At 37.8% G+C, this 23,606-nt stretch overlaps 6 protein-coding genes across 6 annotated transcripts; 2 read left to right on the top strand and 4 right to left on the bottom strand.

Moving 5' to 3' along the window:
- Positions 1-1,111: 1,111 nt before the first annotated feature.
- On the bottom strand, positions 1,112-1,906 carry QC763_001425 (uncharacterized protein; the record flags this gene model as incomplete). The annotated part of the gene is made up of 1 exon (XM_062905272.1): positions 1,112-1,906. One exon carries the CDS (start codon positions 1,904-1,906, stop codon positions 1,112-1,114), a length of 795 nt encoding a protein of 264 aa, XP_062761079.1.
- A 386-nt stretch (positions 1,907-2,292) lies between these two features.
- QC763_001430 (uncharacterized protein) lies at positions 2,293-3,706 on the bottom strand (the record flags this gene model as incomplete). The annotated part of the gene is made up of 3 exons (XM_062905275.1): positions 2,293-2,312; positions 2,500-3,498; positions 3,559-3,706. 3 exons carry the CDS (start codon positions 3,704-3,706, stop codon positions 2,293-2,295), a joined length of 1,167 nt encoding a protein of 388 aa, XP_062761080.1.
- A 239-nt stretch (positions 3,707-3,945) lies between these two features.
- QC763_001440 (uncharacterized protein) lies at positions 3,946-6,555 on the bottom strand (the record flags this gene model as incomplete). Its single annotated transcript, XM_062905279.1, has 2 exons — positions 5,651-6,555; positions 3,946-5,596 (listed from the first exon to the last, which is right to left on the bottom strand). The coding sequence occupies exons 1-2, from the start codon at positions 6,154-6,156 to the stop codon at positions 3,946-3,948; spliced, it is 2,157 nt and encodes a 718-aa protein (XP_062761081.1). The 5' UTR covers positions 6,157-6,555.
- A 181-nt stretch (positions 6,556-6,736) lies between these two features.
- QC763_001445 (uncharacterized protein) lies at positions 6,737-8,375 on the top strand (the record flags this gene model as incomplete). The annotated part of the gene is made up of 2 exons (XM_062905280.1): positions 6,737-7,987; positions 8,047-8,375. The coding sequence occupies exons 1-2, from the start codon at positions 7,462-7,464 to the stop codon at positions 8,373-8,375; spliced, it is 855 nt and encodes a 284-aa protein (XP_062761082.1). The 5' UTR covers positions 6,737-7,461.
- Positions 8,376-8,806: 431 nt separating this feature from the next.
- QC763_001450 (uncharacterized protein) lies at positions 8,807-9,601 on the top strand (the record flags this gene model as incomplete). The annotated part of the gene is made up of 2 exons (XM_062905281.1): positions 8,807-8,855; positions 8,914-9,601. 2 exons carry the CDS (start codon positions 8,807-8,809, stop codon positions 9,465-9,467), a joined length of 603 nt encoding a protein of 200 aa, XP_062761083.1. The 3' UTR covers positions 9,468-9,601.
- Positions 9,534-11,313, bottom strand: QC763_001460 (uncharacterized protein). The gene is made up of 2 exons (XM_062905282.1): positions 10,491-11,313; positions 9,534-10,437 (listed from the first exon to the last, which is right to left on the bottom strand). The coding sequence occupies exons 1-2, from the start codon at positions 11,004-11,006 to the stop codon at positions 9,595-9,597; spliced, it is 1,359 nt and encodes a 452-aa protein (XP_062761084.1). The 5' UTR covers positions 11,007-11,313; the 3' UTR covers positions 9,534-9,594.
- Between the last annotated feature and the right edge of the window lie 12,293 nt (positions 11,314-23,606).

Below are 23,606 nucleotides of genomic sequence, written 5' to 3' on the forward strand. Positions count from 1 at the left end.
AATGCCTTGGCGGCTTGCAAAGAGCATGGCTGCTACTTCAATTTCAGTGCCATGGTACGGAAGCCCATGGCAAACTTGCACGCATAATAACAGTGGCGGGAATGGTAACACCAGGCAAGTGACTGTCTGTCCAACATTTGTCAGGGCGAATTTTGCAGTTGAAGGAAAACTGACCTCTTGCAATCAGTGTCACTCTGAAATCCTCGCGAAGATCAATAAGATTGTCAGTGCGGTAGCGCTCGAGCAGTGTGTTGATTTGCTGTGCGCTGACTGCCGTCTTCCTAGTTGGTTGGGCTGTAAGAGCCTTCCCTTCACGCCGGATGATCCACAAAGCGTGTTGGTTCTGACGAACTGTCAGCTTTTCCGGATTAGGCGGTTGGGTACCCTGAAGTCTCTCAGGGAAGAAAGTAGAAGCCATTCTCAAAATTGTGTTTGGAGAATAAATGCGTAATCTGGCAGAAATTGTCCGTGAAACGTGGGCAGAGGTAATTGTGGAAGATGTGCAGTGCTGAGAGATTGAGAAGCTCTATTTATCTACTTATATACGCATTGGAGATTGGTAGGTATCCTTTGGCAAGCCATAAAAAAGGGATTGACAACATCAGAAGGCACAACCAACTACAAGAAAAACAAGGCCTTGTTCAGACTGAACAATAAGAACGAGACAGCAACAGCGCTTTGCGGCTAAAAGAAGACAATAGCTCTTTGTGCACAGTTGATGACGATCATGAACTCTCTTTTGTGGTGACATCACTATGCTCTCACTGCAAAGTACCTCGGTGAGGTATAAGAAGGTACTGTAGTGTAGTGATACCTATACTAATATTCTCAATATGTGCTAAAAGTATGGAGCACAATGCAACGTTATAGTAGCTCATTTCATATTCTCTTTACCAGATCAAGTGCTACCCAGTATCTAGGCATCTTACTATAGTCCCGACTAGTAAATACTTGTAACCTAAGCCCCTTAAGCCCGCCAACGTGATGTTTGCAAGTTTTTCCGAGCTGCAACAGCCACTATTCTTTTGTTGATATTTCCCGTTGCACTTGAGCATCATGATACACTCTTTAACCCAAAAGAAAAGCGACAATGACATAATATCTAGCATCACTAAAGGTCATCCACAGGCGTCTGCAGATATAGCCAATTCAGCTCACTGTCAACCATGTAAAGCGCTCCTGGCCTGTTAGGGCTAGTAGCCCATTCCTTCCAATTCGCAACCACCTCAAAGAAATGCTCAGTGTTTGCTTCTGTGGGGTCCCTGATCACCCTATCCACCAGATCCATAAAGCCCTCGGGTTTCTCTGGCGCATCTCCCAACAACCTGAGAAACCACTTGTGAAACGGGTAAAGCATCTCATTGTGTGCTAAGATGAGCCGACCACCAAACAACACTAGCTTCGAGGCGGCTAGGTTCAACAAGTACGGGTTGTTCTTCTTCCTGCCTTCAGAACAGTACCATCTCCAAATCTGCAGCTGGACCCTGAATCTCATCATGCGATTCTCTTTCCCCTCTGTCTGGTACGATGCAATGTTCTTGATAGCGTTCTGTAGAATATTGGGAGGATCGAAGCGACTGAAGAGGACCTGGGCGCCGTCATATGCCCATCGCGCAGGCTCGCTTCCTTTTTCGGCGGTTTGGTTGATTAGGGACAAGCATGTGTATTTGGCGTCCACGAAGCCGCCCTCGTATGTACACAAATCGGGACTGACCATGGTGAGGTTCCCTGTCTCCAGACGCCGGGCAAAATCATCATCTGAAACGACAATTAAGACGTCGACGTCAGAGTCAGCACGGTCGAAACCGTGGGCTATTGAACCCGTGAGGATCAACCCCATCACTGTAGGGTCCGCCTCGAAGTAGGCGGTTATCTTGGCGATGGATGCTTTGTGATGGTCGCGCATGGTTGGCCTTGTCTGCACGGGCAGGTGTTGATGTGTTGAGAGGTGAAGGCGATGCGATGACCAGGCAGCTAAGGGATCGAGGAATTCCAACATCAACACCTGCGGTTTGTCGTCACAGCCATGTCAAATGATACTTTTAGTGGTCTCTTGTTGCATTTAAAGCCCCTAGTCATCGATATTCTCTCCGTGACTGAGGCCGGCATCGGAGAGAGCCCCGCCTGGGGTGAGCAGCTGACGCCTGTTTCGGGTTGCTTGACATGATAGCAGCCATAGCTCCCAAAAGACCGATCCGGAAGCGACCCAATTAAAAACCCAACTGAGTATCCCAGTCAACTGCCGAGAAACTAACAAACCGAGTGCTTTCCTGAATGTGATATAGCCAAGTATCACTGAGCGGATGGTCGGGCTGCTAGCCCGATGAAATGTACAATGCCAACTCCTGATGTTGTGAACATGGCAAAGGTCTTGATTTCGAAGATAAAACGTCAGCCATGGAACTCAGATTCAGATGTTTGTATTCTGTCGTGAGAATCAAGGCCCGTTAGCGCCAATCTCCGTGAAGTCAAGGAAGGTAGGGACTTCAGACAACTCACAGTAATCTTTTGCCACAACCTGCCACTCCCTTGTATACGGACTGTACTCTAGCAAGTAAAGACGCTCAGAGCATTGGGTTGAGTGCACAATCTCAACGTTAGGCTCCAGGTAATTTCCCATGAATTCCAGCTCGAGTTTCAGTCGAAGCTCTTCCTGTCCATCCATGCGCAAACTCAGCGTAAAGGGCTCTGTCACTGCGGGTCGTCTGCAGCCCTCCAACCTGACGCTTTTGAGAAAAGTGCTTGGGGTTCCGTCCACGTCAACTCCTTGCAGGATGACTTGGTTTCTATCCCTCTCCCCCATTACCAACTTCACTGTCAGTTGCCTCCTTAGCACGAACTGGGGGATTTCTAGACCTAGGTGACCCATTACAGCAATCATGAGATCATCGGTCCTCGCAAAAACCCTCATGCTTTCCCCGTCCACAAGATGATCCAGCGGTGTGCTTTGCAGGTTGCAAATTCCCAGCTTCCCCCTTTTGCTTTTGCCTGCGATCTCAGGGATGGTGCAAGCGGGAGGCACCGTCAAGCTTGATCCGAGGACTAGACAGAAATCGGCCTTCTTGCCATGTTCTCTCGCCAGCTTCAAAGGTTGCTCAAATAAACACTCGCCAAAGTTGATGATGGTGTCAAGAAGAACACCATTGCAGCCCGGCATGCTGCACTTGCGGCCAGTGCGGTGGTCTGTGACTGTCTTGGTGTAAGGTGCAACAGCCCGAAAGTCTCGAATGTATTCCTTTCCACAGTCACGACAGTACTCCCTATTACTGTTCCCATGCAGCTCTGAGATCATCTCAGGCGCGATACCACTTTTACGATGCAGCCCATCACAGTTCTGGCTCACAAGGTACTTGAGAAGTCCCCTGTTTTGAAGCTTGACAAGTGCCATGTGTGTCGGAGTGGGGATGGCTTGCAGCGTGCTAGTGGCCTTGGACGGCGCGTCGCGTTTCTGCTTTCGCAAAGTCCACACGCCATCTGGACCACGAAAGTCGGGAATCCCTGGGATTTGATCATGTCAGAATGTGTCTCGAAACACGAAATAAAAGGGGCGACAATTACCTGCAGAAGTCGAGATGCCCGCACCGGTGAAGACAATAAAATGCTTGCTGTGCTTGATCAGGTTTGCAATGTCTTTGGCCTTAAGCGAAATCGCCTGGTCCGTTTCGAATCGTTCGGCTTCGGCCACTGTGGGAGCTGAATTGGCCATGATGGATGTGCAAGACTGTCAAGAGTCAGAAACCAGAGTTTGGTGTTCTGGACGTGTCAGAAAAAACTGAACGCGAGATGGTGTTGCCTGGAGGGGTTGTTTTCTCAAGACTGCCAAGGAAGTCTTGGAATCACCAAGCAACCAACGCCAGTGTCTCATTGGACAGGCAGAGAGCACAAGCCAAACAGTGTCAGATTTATTCACATCCTACATATTATGGCACAGCTACATGTATGGTTTCAAGTCTTGAGAATGGCGGCAGCCCGCAGAATGCCTTGGGCAGTTTTGGACACCCACTCAGCGGCGACGGTTAGATTCCCGTACTGCACTCCCTCGGACACGCCAGGGAAGGTAATGGCGGCATACCCTGTGTCGAGCCCAGGGGCTGTCACCACATGACGGTAAAACTCGCGATTGGGCAATCCTCCCTGCGATACAAATCCGCGCTGGAAGTCTCGATACTTCTTATTGACCACCTTGATCAAGTTTTCATCCTTCCATGTCTTGGCCAAAGCCTCCAGCTCCTTAACCTGCTTGGCACTCTTCTCAAAAACGTCAATCGCGGCGGCCAGTTCGGAAGTGTCGAGGGTCTCATCCCCGATCAAGTCTCTCAAATCCTCATAATACCCTCTTAGCTCTTCGGTATAGTTGGGGAGATCAAAGGGCAAGATTTCATCATCCGCAATGTGCAGCGCGAGCAAGCTCAGATACTGACCCATGGCAGCATGCACCTTGAATCCCGGGTCTCCAAACTTGGACATCCAGTTGTAAGAGTCGTAGTTGCTGTGGTAATGCCAGATGGGATCTCCAGCACCGCCACTTGAGCCAACATCCAATGCGCTTACACCTCTATGCAGAAAGGTAGTGTAGTCGCTGCCGCTTCCCAGGACGCCAACGTGACGGCCGGATCCCGTGCTCGATTCTCTCTGCCAGGCGTCATAGAGGGAAATGTCGAAGCCACCCGCATTGGGGTGAACGACCTTCTTCATGATTTCTGTTCCAATAGTGTGAAGTTCTGGCGTCGCATCCAGACTGGGCCTCGGCCCGCTCACGGCAACATCGATGTTGAGGTATGCCACCGCAGTTTCCGTGAGCCAGTTGACGTGCTCCTCCACCCACTCTGTCGACCCAACAAGACCGTACTCTTCCGCATCCCACGACGCCAGAACAATATTTCGGCGCGGCTTCCACCCCGTGGCAGTAAGCTTGGCAAATGCTCTGGCCAACTCTGCGAGTATGGCGGAACCCGAGTTAGGGTCTCCCGTACCACCAATCATCCAGGTATCCCGGTGGTTGCCAATTACCAGAGTCTCATCTGGATTCGTCCCATTGATATAGCCAATCACATTCCAGATTGGCGTAATTTTGCCCTCCATGAGATTCTCAAGGGACAGCGTCACACCAGGTGCAGGTCCAGTGCGGTATTCGGCGTCCAGTGCACCCTTCCAAGCGGTGCGGTTGACTTGGCTTGCCTCCAAACCATGGCTGTCGAGAGCTTGCAACAGTGGGAGGACAGCAGCATAGGATATGGGCAGAGAGGGAATCTGGGGAGTGACGGAGGATGTGTCTGCACGTGGTGCTCCCTCAACAGAGGGATAGCCCGGAGTGGTTGGGTCGCCAGGATAGGTGGAGAGAAAGAGAACTGACCCTTTCTGTACAGCGTCAGGGTGTCTGGCGGGTCCATGGGGGTACGCTTCATAGCCGTTGGCAACGGTGACGTTTCCGTCATCACCAGGATCGGTGAAAATGATGGCACCGATCATGCCGTGGTCCTGCGCATTCTTGACCTTCAAACCCCGAAAGATGGAGCCGTATCTGATTAATGCGATCTTGCCCTCCAGCTCAACCCCCAGTTCCACGAGGCGAGTAAAGTCGGCGTGCGTTCCCCGTCTGCCACAGCTTTTAGCACACCTGAGAAAACAGAAGTGGAGATGTCAGACTTACCCAACATAAACATATTCGCCAGTGGCGTTACCGGAGGCTGAGTATCCATGGAAGTTCGAGATCGCATCCTCCCGTCCCGTCACTGGGTCCTCTGCCAGGGCGGGCTCTTGGACGTGGACTTCCGCTCTTGTCCCATTGCTGTAAGCGATGGCCAGAGACTGGCGTACTGGATAGCTGAGATACACATGATACTCTTTCAACGCAGACGTGAAGCCGTTCTCTGCCCAACGGTCTCTGGTCCACTCGGCGGCCTCACGCCCCAAACCAGCCAACTTGACTTGATTGCCGTAATATTTCGCCCAGTCATCGATGCTGTTGGCATCAAAAGAGTTGGACAAGATCGTCTCTTGCTCAGTCAAGACAGGTGGCCACACCGCTTGTCTTCGCAGTATGGGTTTGCGATGGGTGTGGACATGCTCCGAGTTGAACTCGCGAAGGCAGGCGGATGCCAACGACGAGAACGAGAGAGCGAACCCGACCGTGAAGTGATATTTGACCAGCATCATGACAGAGCGAGTGCGGAACAAGACCCAAGTCCAGGGCGGTGGGAGAGGCCAGTCATGATATATCGCCCGGAAGCCTCCCAACAGAGCTGCAGCATTGCATGCCAGTTGCCGCGAGAGGTGATGTTGTCGAAATCAACCATCCCAGACTTGGTCCTTGTCACCGTTGGTGAGTTAATCTGAGTGGACGGACCGGACTCTTGTGATGCTGCAAGACGCAGCTACAAGCCAGCTTCCAGTCTGGGGCAAGATGACGAATGATGCCATGGCGTGGGCTGCCATGATCAAGATGAAATATTCCTTGGACCTTCCTATTGCGGCGTTCCAGCCAACCGGATCAGAGGGAAAGTAGAGGAGAACAGTCCAACCAACAGCTTCTGTGGTCGCGGGTTGATAAACAATCGACGTAGCATTCTTACCCCGCTGCGATCTTGGGTTGCGCGGAATGCGTCATCCATGTTGAGAGGCACGGCACGTGCTTGTGCACGCACATTTGTCATTCACGTCATCCATCGTTTTTGGAGGTAGCAAATAGGAAGCCAAGTCTCAATTTTATTGTTAAGCTACTTTTGGAGTTGTAGTCGTTGCACAGTTCCGCACACGAGAAATCACTTGATGACAAGGGGGTATACTTGATTCCACCAACGTCCTCGGTAGCTGAAGTTTAAAGGTAGGATTCATCGCGACTTCGGCATGCTTTTGTGGTCCGTTGGCAAAGAGAATGCTGGTTAAGATCTGGTTATCCAGCAAGGCTCTGGAACAAGGATGGCAGTACCTGATTCTCAGACAATTCATAATAACAAGACATGATGCACTCGGAGATATTTCAATGCTTCAAATTGATATATAAAATGGCCAAACAAGAAGAAGGCTCACATCCTTCTACGTACTGGAAATACATTACCGATAGGGGATACATCTGGACAATTGTGGCATTGGGCTTCATAACTCAATGTCTGCCACCACATAATGCACAAAAGAAGCCGGAATACCAGCTTTGAATCAATGTAAACGTAACTCTAACAATAGTGTGGTCGAATTGTGGTTGGCTCAGGTAGCGCATAGGACGCCAAGCTCAATAAATGCAAGCCACAACTCAACGCGCAAATGGAAAAGGGAAAAATAAGCGCGCTGAGCTCAAGTGAAACCGAACTCAAATTTGGAAAGGCACTTTCCAATGAAGATTCAGGGGAGACAAATGTTCAATAAATGTCTGATTGTCGACAAATTCAGATACCAAAGGTATGTGAGGACAGACAGTTCCAGTCCGCCTCCTGATGCCACCCCGAATATCAGCGACCCGTCATCATGTTTTTGTTTACTTGGAAGGCTATCCTCGCAAAGATTCTGGTGTTTGGATCGTTTCTTTCAATCGCCTCGGCATTCCCTCTCGACATTCGAAACGATGGACCTCGGGGAGACTTTGATCCCGAAATTGAGCAGCTCTTTGACCAGTACAACGTCCCGTATGGCGTTCTCGGTGCCATTTCCCACATCATCATGGTGTACACTCTAGTCTGTCATCTTTTTGGCCGCATACCCTTGATGCCGTGGAAGTACCTCAGTCAACACCTCATCGATGTCATCGTCACCAGCTGCATGGCAATCGTGACTGTCACTCTCGCCGCTCTCAACGCGTCCGAAGTTCGAGAATCGCGTGCGTTGGTGATGCTCTTAGCCATGCACATAATATTTGGCTTGGTCATGGACGCAGTTATAATTCAGCGATATTTTAATAGAGAAAGGAGGGGTCTGATGGTTCAATTGGCTGGCTGGGTTTGCGTTCTGTGCGTTGCTGGCTTGTTGTCGAGTCAAATGCTTGCCCATATGACGGGTAGGCTTCCCTTTCCTTGTTGCCTTTTTGATGGTTCATTCGCTAATGAATAATATCAGGTAGCAAGCGTATTGATGATTCCGAGTGGCAGTGGTCTGATCCTGGCATCATCATTATCGCCGTGATGGGAATCGGAGGAGGTGTGATTGCTGTCGTCTCGTTCTTTTTAATGTGTCGCAGCAGCACACCTAAGACGGGAGGGATAAAACCATTCAGCGTCTACGTCTTTTTCTTCGCCGGTCTGGTGTGCGCGTTGGGGTGGTTTTGGCTTGCTGACTATGGGCCCGTGATCGTCACTGGCAACACACTGGGCCAACCTCGCCAAGGCAAAAACGCGCTGTTTTGGGTCTACTTTGTGTTTCAGTGGGTTCCCCTTTTCACCATCTGAACTTCTTGCAGGAATCGTTTACGAAGTTGTTATGGTGGTATTTCTGGAAGCAAAAGGGGAAGAAGGGATGAAACGGCCCCGCAAAAGTTTGAGGTCATCGCCAAAACCCTGAACCGACCCCTGTCTGGGGCTCAGAGTACAGCGCTAGACTTGTTGGAGACTGCTCCGGTGGCATTGGCGCGTGAGCCAGAGTTTGGGTTCTCGTCGTCGGGTTGAATGGCTCCACCGAGACACAGGGTTCAGATTGTATTTAGGATGCTTGATCTGCCCCGATTGTAGATCTGATCCTCACTGTGGCTGGCTGCATCGTTCTTTTTGACTCGTTCTTTTGTTTGTTTCTTCAAAATCCCGGCGCTTGCGTCCTATTCAATTTGTTTGTTGTATTTGTTTACTTTGCAACTTCTCACATTCATCAACACCGAATCGCAACAATGAGATTCTTCGGTCTTCTTGCTATTGGAGCTGGGCTCGTCTCTGCCGGTACGTTGAAGATGGATTGCATCTGAAAAAGCCCCTTAGCTAACACAGTAACAAACAGCTCCCATCATCTCCGATCTTGCCATTCCAGCGGCTTCCGAGCTCAGCTCTAGACAAGCTGGCAGTGCTTGTTTTATAATCGGCAACACCGTTCTCCCCAAGGAAACATCAGACTTTGTCAACCAGCTCCGTCCACGCATCACTTGCAACAATAGCCGCCGAACATTATCCAACGTTCCTGATGTAACCGCTGATGGGGTCTCCTTCTCTTCCATCAACTTTGCCACCTCTTCCCAAGCCCCATTGCAGTTTGCCCTGAGCAGATTCGCGACTCCGACACCACTTCGTTCCGCCAACCTCGCACAATTCCAGCGACAGTTGGACGTCTACATCGCCACCGAAGCTGGCATTAGAAGCGTCAACGGGAATTTGGCGATCAAAGTCCCCAAGTTCTTTCTTCAATTCCAAATCTCGAGAATCCAGACTGCCCAGGGCAATCCTCCGAGGGCTGCAGGCCTGCAGGTCAACCATTTGTTGGAGAAGGTTTTGAAGAACTCGCCTAGGGAGTCTCAACTGCACGAACAGGTCCGCGCTTTGGCCAGAAGCTTGGCCTAGGCCAGCCACCACGGAGATGGAAGGCCGATGGTATGATCAGACAAATTTAGTGAGGTACAAGATGTCGTATGTGTTTGGGGATAGGTAATCTACATAAGCATCCGTAGAACAAAGGAGGACTGATAATCTACTGCACTGGAACCATCAACCGATCCACATCTGGTCCCCAGCCATTCCCAAATCCCTCAATGACAATTGTGTTACTCGAACCGCGTCTCAAGTTGGCGTGAAGGGTACTAGAAGCCGGGTCTCCCTTTGCTGGTAGGAAGGCAATCTTTCTCCCCCCGTCGCCATTAACCCGAACGTTGGCATACCGCGGGCTGCTGTCTCCGTTGAGGAACTTGATCCGAATTGTAGTCAAGCCGTCGATGTCGCTGCGAATGTTGTTGAATGTGACGCTACCCCGGTCTGGGCCGCCAATGTATCCAGCCGTCACTTTGCCGGAACAGGTCGAGCAATCTACATTCCTTGCTTTTCCGCCATACACTGCCTTTTCTCCTTCGTATGATGTTTCTGCAGGAGGATTTTGCCATGCGGAGAATCCAGGTGAGCCGGGGACCCAGCTAACAAAGTTCTTCATGGTAACGGCAGTTCCGCTGATACTCAGTGGGAGCCAGATATACGTGCTCGCCATCAAGTTGTCTTTCATCCACCGATCGCCGAGGTAGATGGCACTAGACTCGCTTGTCTTGAGAATGTATGTCGTCTGGGAATTGTAGGTCTTGGATCCGCTATCGGCAAACTTTCTCCACGCAGACCAGCCGCCAGACAGAGAGGTGGAGGTGGAGTACTGGTTCTCGTTGGCGTCCCATCCCGTCATCATTGAAGCAAACATGAAGTAGGTTCGTCCAAGTTTGATCATCGCAGGAGCTTCCACTCGATTTCCACCCTCCAGGCGCCAGGAAAATACGTCCGTCGTGGGAGTAAGATAGTCATCGGAAAGTGCGACGATTCGAAGTCCATGTTTCCTCTGTGTTGGTCTGAGTAAGCTGCTGCATGAGAGGCCTGGGAGGACGAACTCACATCTTCGGTTAACAGGTACCCTTTGCCATCGTCATCCTTGAAAAGACCCATGTCTCTGCTTTCTCGTCCAAGTGGTTGGAAACTCCTGATATATTGGTACCTCCCACAGACCGAGTCTCCAGTGGCAACGGCGACTCTGGCTTCACCGTAATTGCTGCTGTCCATGTGCATCCAGAGCACATACTTTCGAGTGCGGTCATTGTAGATTACCTTTGGTCTTTCAACAACACGATTTGGACCGAGGTCACCGGATGCTTGCCGTGTCAGAAGAGCACCGACGAGCGTCCATTGCACCAGGTCAGTGGAGGAGTAGCAGTTGACGTTGGAGAATGAGTGTCCCCCGCTCTTGTCCTCTCCAATCATGTAGTATGTGCCATTGTCAACAATGAGACCAGCCCCGTGAGCTTGAAGATGCTCGCCATTTGGTGTAGTCCATGTGCCACCCGGAACAATCTGCAATGAGGCCGAGGCGAGAGACGCAATCGTCGCGCCCAAAGAAAGAAGCAGGAGACGCATGACGGACTAGCATGAATGAATGGATAAGCAACAGAAGACTTGGACGTACAAGCGCTTATGTGCAAACTGCCGGCAGTCAAGCAAGGTCGCAATGGGGTCAATTATGATCGACGGAGCATGGTAGCACTATGCCAGGAAGAGATGCGGTGTTGGTATTGGTGGGAAAAATATGTTATATTTCGGCATGATGAAGATGAACATATCCGGGACAATAGGTCTGCTTGTAGGATTAATGGATGGACGATCTGGGATGTCTGAGTTGGGTTGATTAGCCGGTGCAATATAAATGAAAGGAAGATTGAAGAGGAGTAACGTACTTTATAAGCGAGTCGGTCATATAAGTGGGCCGGTCACTTTTGACCACCCTTCGAATACCATCCTCCATTATAATACAACGAAACTATCAACTAACTATAATAACATCAGAAACAGCTGAGTCTGAGGCATCTGCAGCCTCCTGGCAAGTGCGCGCTTTATAGCCAGGCTTGCCGCATACACCACAGCACTGAGTCTTCGTACGAACCCCCCCTGTACCACCACCACTTTATCGATTTTCCTGGATTACCTGCTCACCCACGGCCTTCTGATCCAGTAGATCCTGTGACTCTTATACAGTAAGTGACCCTCCAAGCCTCACACGTGTTCTTTTGGCTCTCCGGCGCTTGCTTAGTGCCTCATTGGCTTTACGGAGCGAAGAGACCTCTGCACGAAGAAGAGCCACCTAGTGCATTATAGCCGTTATACCCTTAGCAAGCTGGTCCACTATAGCTAATATCGAAGTCGGGGAGCTATTTTAATAGTTAGTAATGCGAGCCTTAATAAGCGTTAACTATAAATTAGCTTCTCGAGGGTTATATAGTATCTAGGAGACCTAAGGTTATGTAGTACCAGGCTATAAGTTTAGAGGTATTAGCGTATAAAGCTTTATATCTAGCTTAGAAAGTACCCTCTCTAAATCGTACGGTATAAAGCTAATACCTGCAAAGCTACCCTATATATTCTTCTTTAATGTAAAGGTAAAGAAGGCCTTATAGAAAGTATAGAGAAACTCGATGTCACGGTTCTGTAAGAGAGTAGGGCCACGAGGGACCAATTAAGACTGGACCGCGCGATAGAGCGGGGCTTATAGTCTAAATAAGCAACGGACTAATAAGGTAGGGACTGGGGACCGCGGTGGGGCTTACGGTCCACGGTCCGGCACCGGCCAATTAGGAGCGGACCGAGGACTATTTATAAGTCAACGGTCTACGGTCCACTAGCCTATATATATAAAGGAATTAGCTAGTATAGATAAATAGTTTCGCAGTATATAATATAAGTTATAATCGTTAGTATTTAGACTATTATAATTAAAATAAGCTATTATTATATATTATTTAGCTATATTAAATTAGGATTATTTAGAAATACCTTTAACTAATATTCCTTTTAAAGGTTCTAAATAAAAGTTCGTTCTACGTTATATATTTACTTTAACTTTATTATTAGTTTAGGGTACGGCTATAGGCCTAAAGGTTTAAGTAAGGAAGTAAGGCTCTCGGAGGATTCGGGGGTTCAGGGGTTATATATATAAGCAGTCTGCTTCGGATATTTTATTTTAGATAGATCATCGACTTTTATTTCTTTATATTTTTATGCTTTGTACGCGCGTAGGTAATTCTAGCTCCCTAATCAGGCCGACCAGGTGCTTATTATATAGTCTGTAAGCCCATAGAGTTTTTTCTTTGTCCTACGTAGAGTGCGGCCTGCGAGCGAGCTACTATTACGTAGTTACGTTTATTTATATATTTTATTAAAGGTATATTTATAATATTATAATTAGTTTATATATTTTTTTATTATTTTAAATAGAGGTTATACTTAAGTTAAATAAAGCTTAAGGTCTATACTAGACTTAAAAGTCCTAGATACTAAAGGAAGTACGAAGCTACAAATGAGAATAAATACCGATAACTTTATTAAAGCCTATAAAGTTCGATAAAAATAATTTTTATTTATTTAATTAAACGTATATTTTCTATTATAAGTTAAATATTAAGCTTTCTATTTACGTATAGAAAATTAAGTATATAATCCGGGTAAGACCTAATAGTAAATTAAAAGTCTTAATCGAGATTAGTTCGTTAGCGGATTTTATTTCGGCGGTAATTATTAAAATCTTTTTTAAATTTTTAATTAAGAGGAATCCTTTTAATATATTATTTAAAAATAATAAATAATCGAAGGGATTTCCAGATTAACCTAACTTAAGATAATAGAGATTTAAAAGTAAAGAAAAAAAATACTTTTCTTTTAATTTAAATAAAAGTAATTTATTTTTATTTATTAAAATTATAAAAGATAACTGTTTTCTTATTTTTAATAATATATATAAGGAAAAAGCTATACTATTAACCTAAATATAATAATAATTATTAATTATTAATATATTTAATAATATCCCGCTTATTATTTTAGTTAGCTTTTTTAGTAATAATTAAATATATTAAATTCCTACGGCTCGTTCCGTAATAAAAATGGGTAATTTAATAATTAAATTTCCTAAATTATCGTTATTTATTTTTTCCTTAATTATAAACTATATTTACTATAAAGATATTAAAATCCCTCGCTTTTTTTTAAAATTAAAATAATTTAATTATAAATTTTAACGCTTTTAATATACTAAATAAACCTCGTATTAACGTAAATCCTATTATTAAAAACTATATAGCGGTTCTTACTTAATAGACTAAATATCTTACTTTTTTTTTAATTTATATATTAATTTTAATAACCTAAATACCTTTATTCTATAGAAGCTTACTTCGATTACTATTACTTTTAAGGATCCCTTACGTTTAATTGGCTAACCCCCTATCCTATAATATTTATATACTTTCTTTAATATAAATTCCTTAATTCGAAGAAAATCGGTTTTAAAAATAACTTAAAAAGTAAATATTTCATAAAATATTTAAAACGTTTTAAAAATACCTATAAAAAGTATTAGGTCGTAGAATTTACTTTTTAGGTTTATAAATTTAAATTTTAATATAATTTCGACGTAATAAAATAAATTAATAAATTTATAGACTTATCTATATTTATTAATATTTAATTTATTTTAATTACTTACTTTAAACGCTTTATTAAAATATATAACTTTTAATAAAATAAAGATATTTATAGAAATCTAAATAACTTTTATATTAAAGTAATACTTAAAAAAATAAGCGAGTAAAGAAAGTTATTTTTAATTATTTTAAATTATTCTTTTAAATACCGATTAGGGAAAAAAAGTAGTAAAAGCTAAGGTTATTAACCGCTTTTAAATAAAATTCTTTAAAGTTTTAAAAATAACCTTTATTAATTAAAGAAAATTTAAACGTTATTTAAAATCTATAAGTTATATTATTTATAATAATTAAATTAATTATATAATCGAAAATAAATATAATATAAAAGGAAAAATTTATAAGAAAAATAAATTAATTATTATTCCTTTCTTTATTATCTTTAATTAAATAGTAAAAGTATTTAATTAATATATAGCGATTAACGCTATAATAAATAGAAATATAGTATTATAGTATTTAAAGGTAAATATCTATAACGGCTTTTTTATATTAGGAAATAGTAAATCTGGAGTAATAAAGACCCGTATTAAATATCTAAAAGACTAGGTACCTTACTCTTTAAATTTCGGTATTAGCTTTAATAGGAAATTAGATTTATTTTTTAATACTTTCCTTATAATTAATATTACAATTTAGTTCGGAAAATTAAAAAAGTAATATTATAATAGTCCTCCGCTATTAAAAAAATATTTTTAATATAGTAAATTTAATTACTATATTAAATCGATAAAGTATTTAAAAAAAAATATAATAAGGCGTAAGGACTATATTATATTAAAGGAGCAAAAATATATATCGATAAAAAAAAGTAACCGAATAGTAAAAAAGTATAGTTTAATTAAAAGGATATAAAGAATGTGTAGTATAAAGGAAATGTTAGCGATTTAATTTACGTTATAACTTTATTAAAATTAGAATTAAATAGAGCCTATAAAGCTTATATAAAATAGGCTAAGTACTAGGAAGCTCGTAAAGGTAAAGGATATAGGTTTAAGGTTTTTTTAATTAAAAAAAAATAAATTATTATTTAAATAATTAAGATTATAGATATTAAGTTAAATAGAATTTATAAGTATTGTAAATTCTATAAATTATTTAATAAAAACTTAATTAATAATTATATTATTAAGAATATTTTATAATGTTATTTAAAAAAAAATTAATTATTTAAAAGTATTTTAAAGTATTTCGATAAAGTCCTAATAGTCGTTTATAATTAAAAAGTAAAAGTAAAAGTAAGCGCGTAGAAAATAAAAAGAATAAGGGTTAAAGATATATTAAAAAAAAATATAAATAATTTAGGTTTTAATTAAAAATCCGAAAATAGTATTTACTTTCGCGTAGGAAAAGCCGAAGGTAATTAAAGAAAGAGTTTCGTTTAATTAGGAAAATAAAGTCCGGAATATCTTAAAGTTATTTAATAATAAAGTAAAGGACTTTAGAAATTATATTACCGAGAAAGCTTAAAAGTATATTTATAATTAAACTAAATTTATATTAAAAAAGTATTATAAAGTTTTATTTATATTTATTTACCGGTTAATAAACTATATAAAAAGTATAGCCGAGGATATTAGAGTAATTAAGTAATATAGATCCCGGATAAAAAGAAAAAAGTTTCATAGAAAGAAAAGGCTTTATTATTAACAGTCTAAACGAATTTTTAAATAATTAAATATAGCGAAACTCCTTTATTTAATTAAAGGAAAATAATTTCCTTTTTATATAATATTATAATAAATAATAAGTATAATATAGTTAAAGAAAGTATCTAAAAGAGAATTATCGAGAGTAAGGTTTAACCGGGTAATAGCCTAAAAAAGCGATTATAGACTTTACTATTTATATTTATTAACCGGCTTTTTAATAATAAATAAATTCTTTTAAAAGCTATTACTTATTTATATAATATTTTATTATTATACTATAACTTCGTTTTATTAACTTTAAAAAAAGTATTACTAATATTAAATATAGGTTTTAAATATAATTTAATTAATAAAATTATAATTAAAAGGTTTTATTTACCGATAATATTAATTAATTTATAGTTTAAAAGCTTTTATAGAGATCCGGTTACGTTTATAAATAAGATTTAAACTTTAATAGTATTAGCTAAAGTTTTAATTTTATATTAATTTTTTATTATTAATAATATTAAAATTTTAAATTTCTATAATTTATTATTAGGGATCCCGTTCTTTATAAATATAAGATTTATTTTTAATTTTATAAAAGGCTATATAATTAATATAAATATATTATATAGGGAAAAGCTAATTAAAGTCTTTATAATAAAGAAAAAAATAATTAATAAAATAAAGGTAAAATATAATAGTAAGGATTAAAATAATACCTTTTACGCTAATTAACCTTTATAAATATTTAAAAAACTAATTAATAATAAAGTACTTATCCCTAAATAAATAACGGAGGAATTAAAAAAAATTTAAAAAACTAAATAAAAAAGTTAAATATTTTTTATTTAATTTTATTTTAAAAAAATTAAATTCATTATTATTAAATTATTATTTAGCGTTTAATATTGTTTTCTATAAAAATAAAGAAAAGGGAAATATTAAAAGTAAAGGAGGAAAGAATATTAGTAATTAAAGGGAAAAAAGAAAAAACATTAAAAAAAAATCTTTATTTTAACTTAGAAAAATAAAAATAATAATAAAAACTTTAATTTTAAATAAAATCTTTAAAAAAGAACGATTATTATCCCCGACTTTTGTAATAGGTCTATATTTAATATTATTAATACTACCGTCGTTACTGCTATTAAAAATATTATTATTATTTAATTAAATAACTAATACAATAACCCTATTTAAGCTCGATATCATATCTCTATATTTAAAAATATTTAACTAATCCCTTATTTAATTAAATTAATATAACCTCTTTACTATATAGCTATATAAACGTCGCTTACCCTTACCTCCGCCCCCTTTTAAAAAATAATAATATTAAAACTAGCTTAATTACTACTTTTAAATAAACTTAATTAACGCTTATAAAGCTTATTATTACTATAATAATATATAAGAAGGTAAATAAGAAGGTAAAGTTAATTAATAACGCTAAATTAAATAGTAATACTTTTAAAGGAAATCCAAACTAAAAAGTAAAAGGATAGGCGGTAATTAAAAAATCTTTATAATACGGTTAAAAATTTAATAATATTATAATTTTTAAATTTTTAAAAGTAATTAAAAAATTACGCTTTACTTTAAAACGGTTAATTAATTTAATTAAGTAAATTACTAATATTTTAATAGACTAAGAAATTAAGGTATTTATAGTAATTTTATTTATAAAAAAGGCTACTTTAATTTAGGATTTTATTAAATATTGTTAGCTGCAAAGTCCTGATAGGCCTATAATATAGAGCCTATACAGGGTTGCTGTAAAAAATACACTAGTGCGTAAACGGAAGCGGGAGGATATAACGGCAGTGCCGAAGGAAGGTAAAGCACTGTAATATAGTAAGGTATAAGGAATAAAATAGCCTTTATTGCCTTTGGCTTTGGCCTATTAGCCTTAGGCCGTAACCTTAAACTTTTTCCCTTAAGGAGAAAAAGAAGAGAACTATTTTATAGGAAAGAGGAGAGGTCTATATATAGGCTTTCGTAGGCCTACTGTGGGTCCTGTAAGCCCCGGAAGCCCCTATACTACTTAAGGTATTTAGTGGGCTTAGGTAGGTTTAGTATAGACCTACGGAAATTCATAGAACCTTCGGTAGCAAAGGTGCCCTGTAAATCACACTATTGTAGCAACTTACTACGTAAGCTTGTAGCCACTTTAGAAGGTTCTGGCATCTATTAACTGGGCCTTGGGCCACAGTGGCCAAGAGGTTCCCTTACTGCTTATAGCAGTACTGCCCACTGTAATATTAATCTGTAGGGCAGTAAGTAGGGCACTTAGTAGTACCCACACGTTAACAAATATATTAACGGTAATCGATAGGCTTACTAAATAAGTATATTTCTTACCTTATAAGAAGACTTAATCGGTAAAATAATTAACGGATATAGTACTACGGTATATTATATTAATATATATATAATTAAAGGAATTTATTATAGACCGCGATACTAAATTCGTATCGAAGTTTTAGAGAGCGTTAATAATAAGGTTAGAGGTAATAAATAAAGTATTTTCGGCTTATTACCTTTAGACGGACGGTTAAACGGAATAACTTAATTAAATTATAAAATAATACTTATAAAATTATAATAATTTTAAATAGGACGATTAGGTTAAACAATTACTTATAGTATAACTAATATATAATATATCGTTAATTAAAATAATTAAAGCTATACCGTTTTTCGCGAATTTCGGCTACGAGGAAAACCTACGGTAAGGACCTACGGTTAAGGTACTTAGGGCTAAGGTTAAAGTAAATAAAATATATATATTTTATAATAAGCTTAAGTAAAAACTAAAGTTTATAAAGGAAAGGATACGGAAATACTATAATACTAAAAATCTCGAGGGACCTCGCCTTAAGGGGAAAAATATAGTATTCTTTTCTATACGTAATTTACGTACTAAAAAACCTAATAAAAAGCTAGACTATAGGAGAATAAGACTATGTAAAGTTAAGAAAAAGATATTGGAAACGGTATTCGAATTAGGATTACTTAATACGATACGCCTATAATTATATACTTTTTATATTTTACTTCTGAAACCTATACTATATATAAGTAAGGTTAATATATAGGTAATAGCGGAGGACGAAGAAAAGAAATGTAATATAAAAAAAATATTAGATTTACGGTTTAATAAAGGATAATTAAAATATTTAATTAATTAATTAGGATATCCGGCTATAAATAATTTGTAGGAACTATAGGTATATCTTAATTACTTAAATAAATAAAAAGAATTTTACTAATAATATCTGGACCGATTAAAACCTAAGTAAGTAAAAAGATTCGGCCTCGGCTTATAACTAAATAACTATAAAATAAAGCTAAAAGAACTTCGATAGGAATGGAACTTATACCTTCGATATAATAATTAATATACTATATACTATACTACGAAATTAAAAAGTATAAAGGAGACTAAATATAAATAATACTACGCGCTTTAGGTACCTTAGAAAGGGGAAGGCGTACCGCGGGCGGCATTATATATAATAAAGAAGGAAGGACCGGCCACGCTAGGGGCAAAAAATAGGTCGTCCGGTAAGGACTAATTAAACTAATTTAGTATATTAAAGGCCTAATTAAAAAACAAGGTTAAGGAAAGATTAGCGATAAAGGAAGCTTACGTTTCTTCCCGCTCTAAATCCTTATTTACCCGCTCCTTACGAGTAGCTAAATAACGGAATTTAATAACTAAAGTATAACGTTAAATATTTACCTGTAAAAGTTTCGAAGTAGCTTAAAGTATAACCGTATAAACCTTTCGCTCGTTAGTATTTAATTTTTTTTTCTAACGACGTAAAGAGGCTATTATCGCGGGAGTAAAACCTAAAATATTATAATCGGAGCGACCTAAATATATATAGTAGTTATATTTAAAGGAGCGTTCGGAAGCGCAGTAATCGAGGATATCGAGGGCTTCGTAGGAGGAATAAAGAAATATCTTATTACTAAAAATAGAAAGAGCGTCTATAAAATTCTAATAGCGAAGGGTACTCGAGGGACCTTTCGGCGTAAACTTCTTAATACGGTTAAATATTACGGAAAGATAATAATAAAGGAAGAAAACTTACTTAAGGTTATTAATAGAAAGAATAAGCAAGTTAAGCTATCGGGGCATTAGCTTAAGAGAGGGAATATTATATTATAACTTTAATATAGAACGGTTATAAGGCTACGGAAATAGAAGCTAATTAGGAGAACGTATAGGAGAGCTAATTATAATAAAGAAAAAAAGTAATTAATATAATTAAGGTATTAAATAGACTAAATAAGGTAATTAATATAATTAGGGTATTAAGCAGGCTAAATAGAAGTAATTAGTATAATTAAGGTACTAAATAGACTAAATAAAAGTAATTTATATAATTAAAGTATTAAGTAAACTAAATAAACTAAATAAAGGAAATTAATAACCTTAAAAGACTAATTACGGCTTAGCACGAGGATGTTATAGTTAAACTAATAGCGGGCTACGCCACATGTGGGACGCGGGGCGCCCAGCTAATCATTAAGGAAGTTAGAGGATAGCTAATTAGGTATGGATAAAAGTGCTATAGTGCTAAGGCCCACGAGTAGTTTGCAGGATATAAAGTGCTAGGGGTAATTAGAGGTATAGCACGACGAGTATATTGCAGGATATAATGTACTAGGAGTAATCGAGGCCGTAGTAGGGCAAGTACCTTAGGGTCCTAAGGTTTATATATACGGAGGAATTAGCTAGTATAGATAGATAGTTCCGTAGTATATAATTTAAATTACATTTACGGTATTTAGTATTTATATTAAAATATTTTATTATATACTATTTAACTATACCGAACTAAAATTATTTAAAAGTACCTTTAACCGATATCCCTTTTAGAGGTTTTATATAGAGGTTCGTTATACGTTATATACTTACTTTAATTCTATTATAAATAAGTTAAAGGTATCTTTTTATTACTATAGCCGGACCTAAAAACGTTTAAATAAAAAGCGTCCCGCCTAGCCTAAGCGCCGAAGGACTTTCCGCTAAACCTATACCCTTTACCGTAAAGTAGGTTATTAAGCGTTTTAAGGAATTTAAGGATAAAACTTAATAAACCCGGAAGTAGATTTTCGTTATCTCGATTATATTTAAGTCGACTATTAAGTTTCCGGTACTAAAGCGTTATAGAGGAGAAAAGGCAGAACTTAAAAGGTTTTTAATTTAGTTTAAAACCTTTTTTCGTTAATATTTAAATTAGTTTATTAACGAAAAATCGAAAGTAATTTTTACGGCTATTAGGCTTAAGGATAGGGTTTTTATATAGTTCGAGCTTATCCTCGACGACTATTATAAATAAAAGCTAAAGGATTAAGAAAAGATTATTATAAAGTACTTTAAAAGCTATTATACCTTTAAGGCTAAACTTAAAAAGGTATTTAGGGAGTACGATAAAGTAAGGCGCGCGTAAGGTAAACTCTTAAGTTTACGCTAAACGCGTTTAATAGCCGACTACGCGGTTTAGTTTAAAATTAATAATCTATATAACGTTATTAACGATAAAAGGTTAATATAGCTCCTTTATTATAACTTTAAGGATAAAGTAAAAGATATATTATATAAAAAATCGAGGCCCGATATTATTAATAAATATATCGCTATAGCTATATAGATCGACGATCGGTAATTCGAATATCGTATAAAGAAAAAAGGAAGTAACTGTAAAGATAACTACGGTAATAATTATAAAAAATACTTTAATAGTAACTATTTTAACGATAGGTATAAGCGGAAATACTTTAGCACTAACTACTCCGGTACTATATACTTAAGACTAATAGACGTCGATACTATATAGTAATAAAGGCCGTAAAGCTAAAGCTAAAGTAGAAATAATTTTAAATATTTTAATTACGGTAAAGTAAAATACTTTAAAAAGGACTATAGGGCACCTAAATATTTTAAATAGAAAAAAAAAATCGCGTTAATTACTATATTAAAGAGACCGAGGGTTATAGAGATAGTAGTTATTGGGTATTAATAAGGCGAAGCGGTAAACTCCGAAAAAGACTTTAATTAATACGCTGGATAGGAAAATATAGAGTTTTAGAAAGTAAAGGAAATACTAAAAAAATTAAAAGCGAAGTACGAAAAAAAAGATTTATAAATATAAGCTTTATAAAATTAAATAGTATAGATTATTATAGAAGTTACTATAGAAATCGTTAAGGGTAAAGGTTTCGTATAAGAACTTATTAAATAAACGATATTAAAGAAATAATATAATAAATACGGAATTACGGTCTTATAAAATATATTATAGTTTATAAAGCTTTTATATAAGAGTTAAGAAAAATATTAAAAAAGTAAAAAGGTTATTAATATCGGAATCGCGAAGTTACTAAAGGATATATTAATATCTATATAATATATACCTTATAAAGGAAATATAATATAGCTTTATTTTAAATATTTAGAGTATTAAAAAGTATTTTAGTTTTAATATATTATATATAAATATATAAAATACTATTAAAGTAAGTCGTTATACGGTTATTAGCCGGTATATAAAGTAAGTAAAGAGGGTAAATTATAGTTAGTTAGAAGGACTATAATCCGGTAAGAAAAAGCTTAATAGGAGGACCTAAACGATTTTATTTTATAAAAGGTTTAGGACTTAATTAAATTAAAAGATAGCCTTTAAGTTATATAAATCGTACTGGTTTGGGGTGCGGCCATAGGCCTAAGGGTTTAAGTAAGGAAGTAGGGCTCTCGGAGGATTCGGAGGTTCAGGGGTTATATATATAAGCGGTTTACTTCGGACATTCTATTTTAAATAGATTATCGACTTTTATTTCTTTATATTTTTATACTTTGCATACGTGCAGGCAATTCTGGCCCTCTAATTAGGCCGATTAGGTGCTTATTATATAGTCTGCGAGCCTATAAAGTTTTTTCTTTGTCCTATATAAAGTGCGGCCTGCGAGCGAGCTACTATTACGGAGGTGCGCTTATTTATATACCTTATTAAAAATATATTTATAGTATTATAGTTAGTTTATATATTTTCTTACTATTTTAAATAAAGGTTGTACCCGGGTTAAGTAAAGCTTAGGGTCTAAACTAGACTTAAAAGTCCTAGGTACTAAAGGAAGTACGAAGTTACGAACGATAATAAGTATTAATAACTTTATTAAACCCCGTAAAGTTTAATAAAAATAATTTATATCTGTTTAATTAAACGTATATCTTTTATTATAAATTAAATACCGAGCTTTCTACTTACGTATAAAAAGTTAAATATATAGTCCGGGTAGAACTTAGTAATAAACTAAAAGTATTAATCGAGATTAGTTTATTAATAGATTTTATTTCGGCGGTAACTATTAAAGTTTTTTCTTATTTTTAGCTAAGAGGAATCTTTTTAATATATTATTTAGCGGTAATAAATAATCGAAGGGGTTTCCGGGTTAATTTAATTTAGGATAACGGGGATTTAAAAATAAAAAAAAAAGGATATTCTCCTTTTAATTTAAGTAAAAGTAACTTATTTTTACTTATTAAAGTTATAAAGGATAACCGTTTTTTTATTTTTAATAATATATATAAAGAAGAAGCTATATTATTAATATAAACGTAATAATAATTATTTATTATCGATATATTTAATAATATTCTGCCTATTACTTTAGCTAGCCTTCCTAGTAATAACTAAATATATTAAACTCTTATAGTTCGTTCCGTAATAAAAACGATTAACCTAATAATTAAATTTTTAAAATTATTATTATTTATCTTTTCCCTAACTACGGACTATACTCGCTATAAAGATATTAAAACCCTTCGCCCT

The sequence above is a fragment of the Podospora pseudopauciseta genome (genome assembly GCF_035222475.1).
Source record: "Podospora pseudopauciseta strain CBS 411.78 chromosome 7 map unlocalized CBS411.78m_7.2, whole genome shotgun sequence".
NCBI lineage: Eukaryota > Fungi > Ascomycota > Sordariomycetes > Sordariales > Podosporaceae > Podospora > Podospora pseudopauciseta.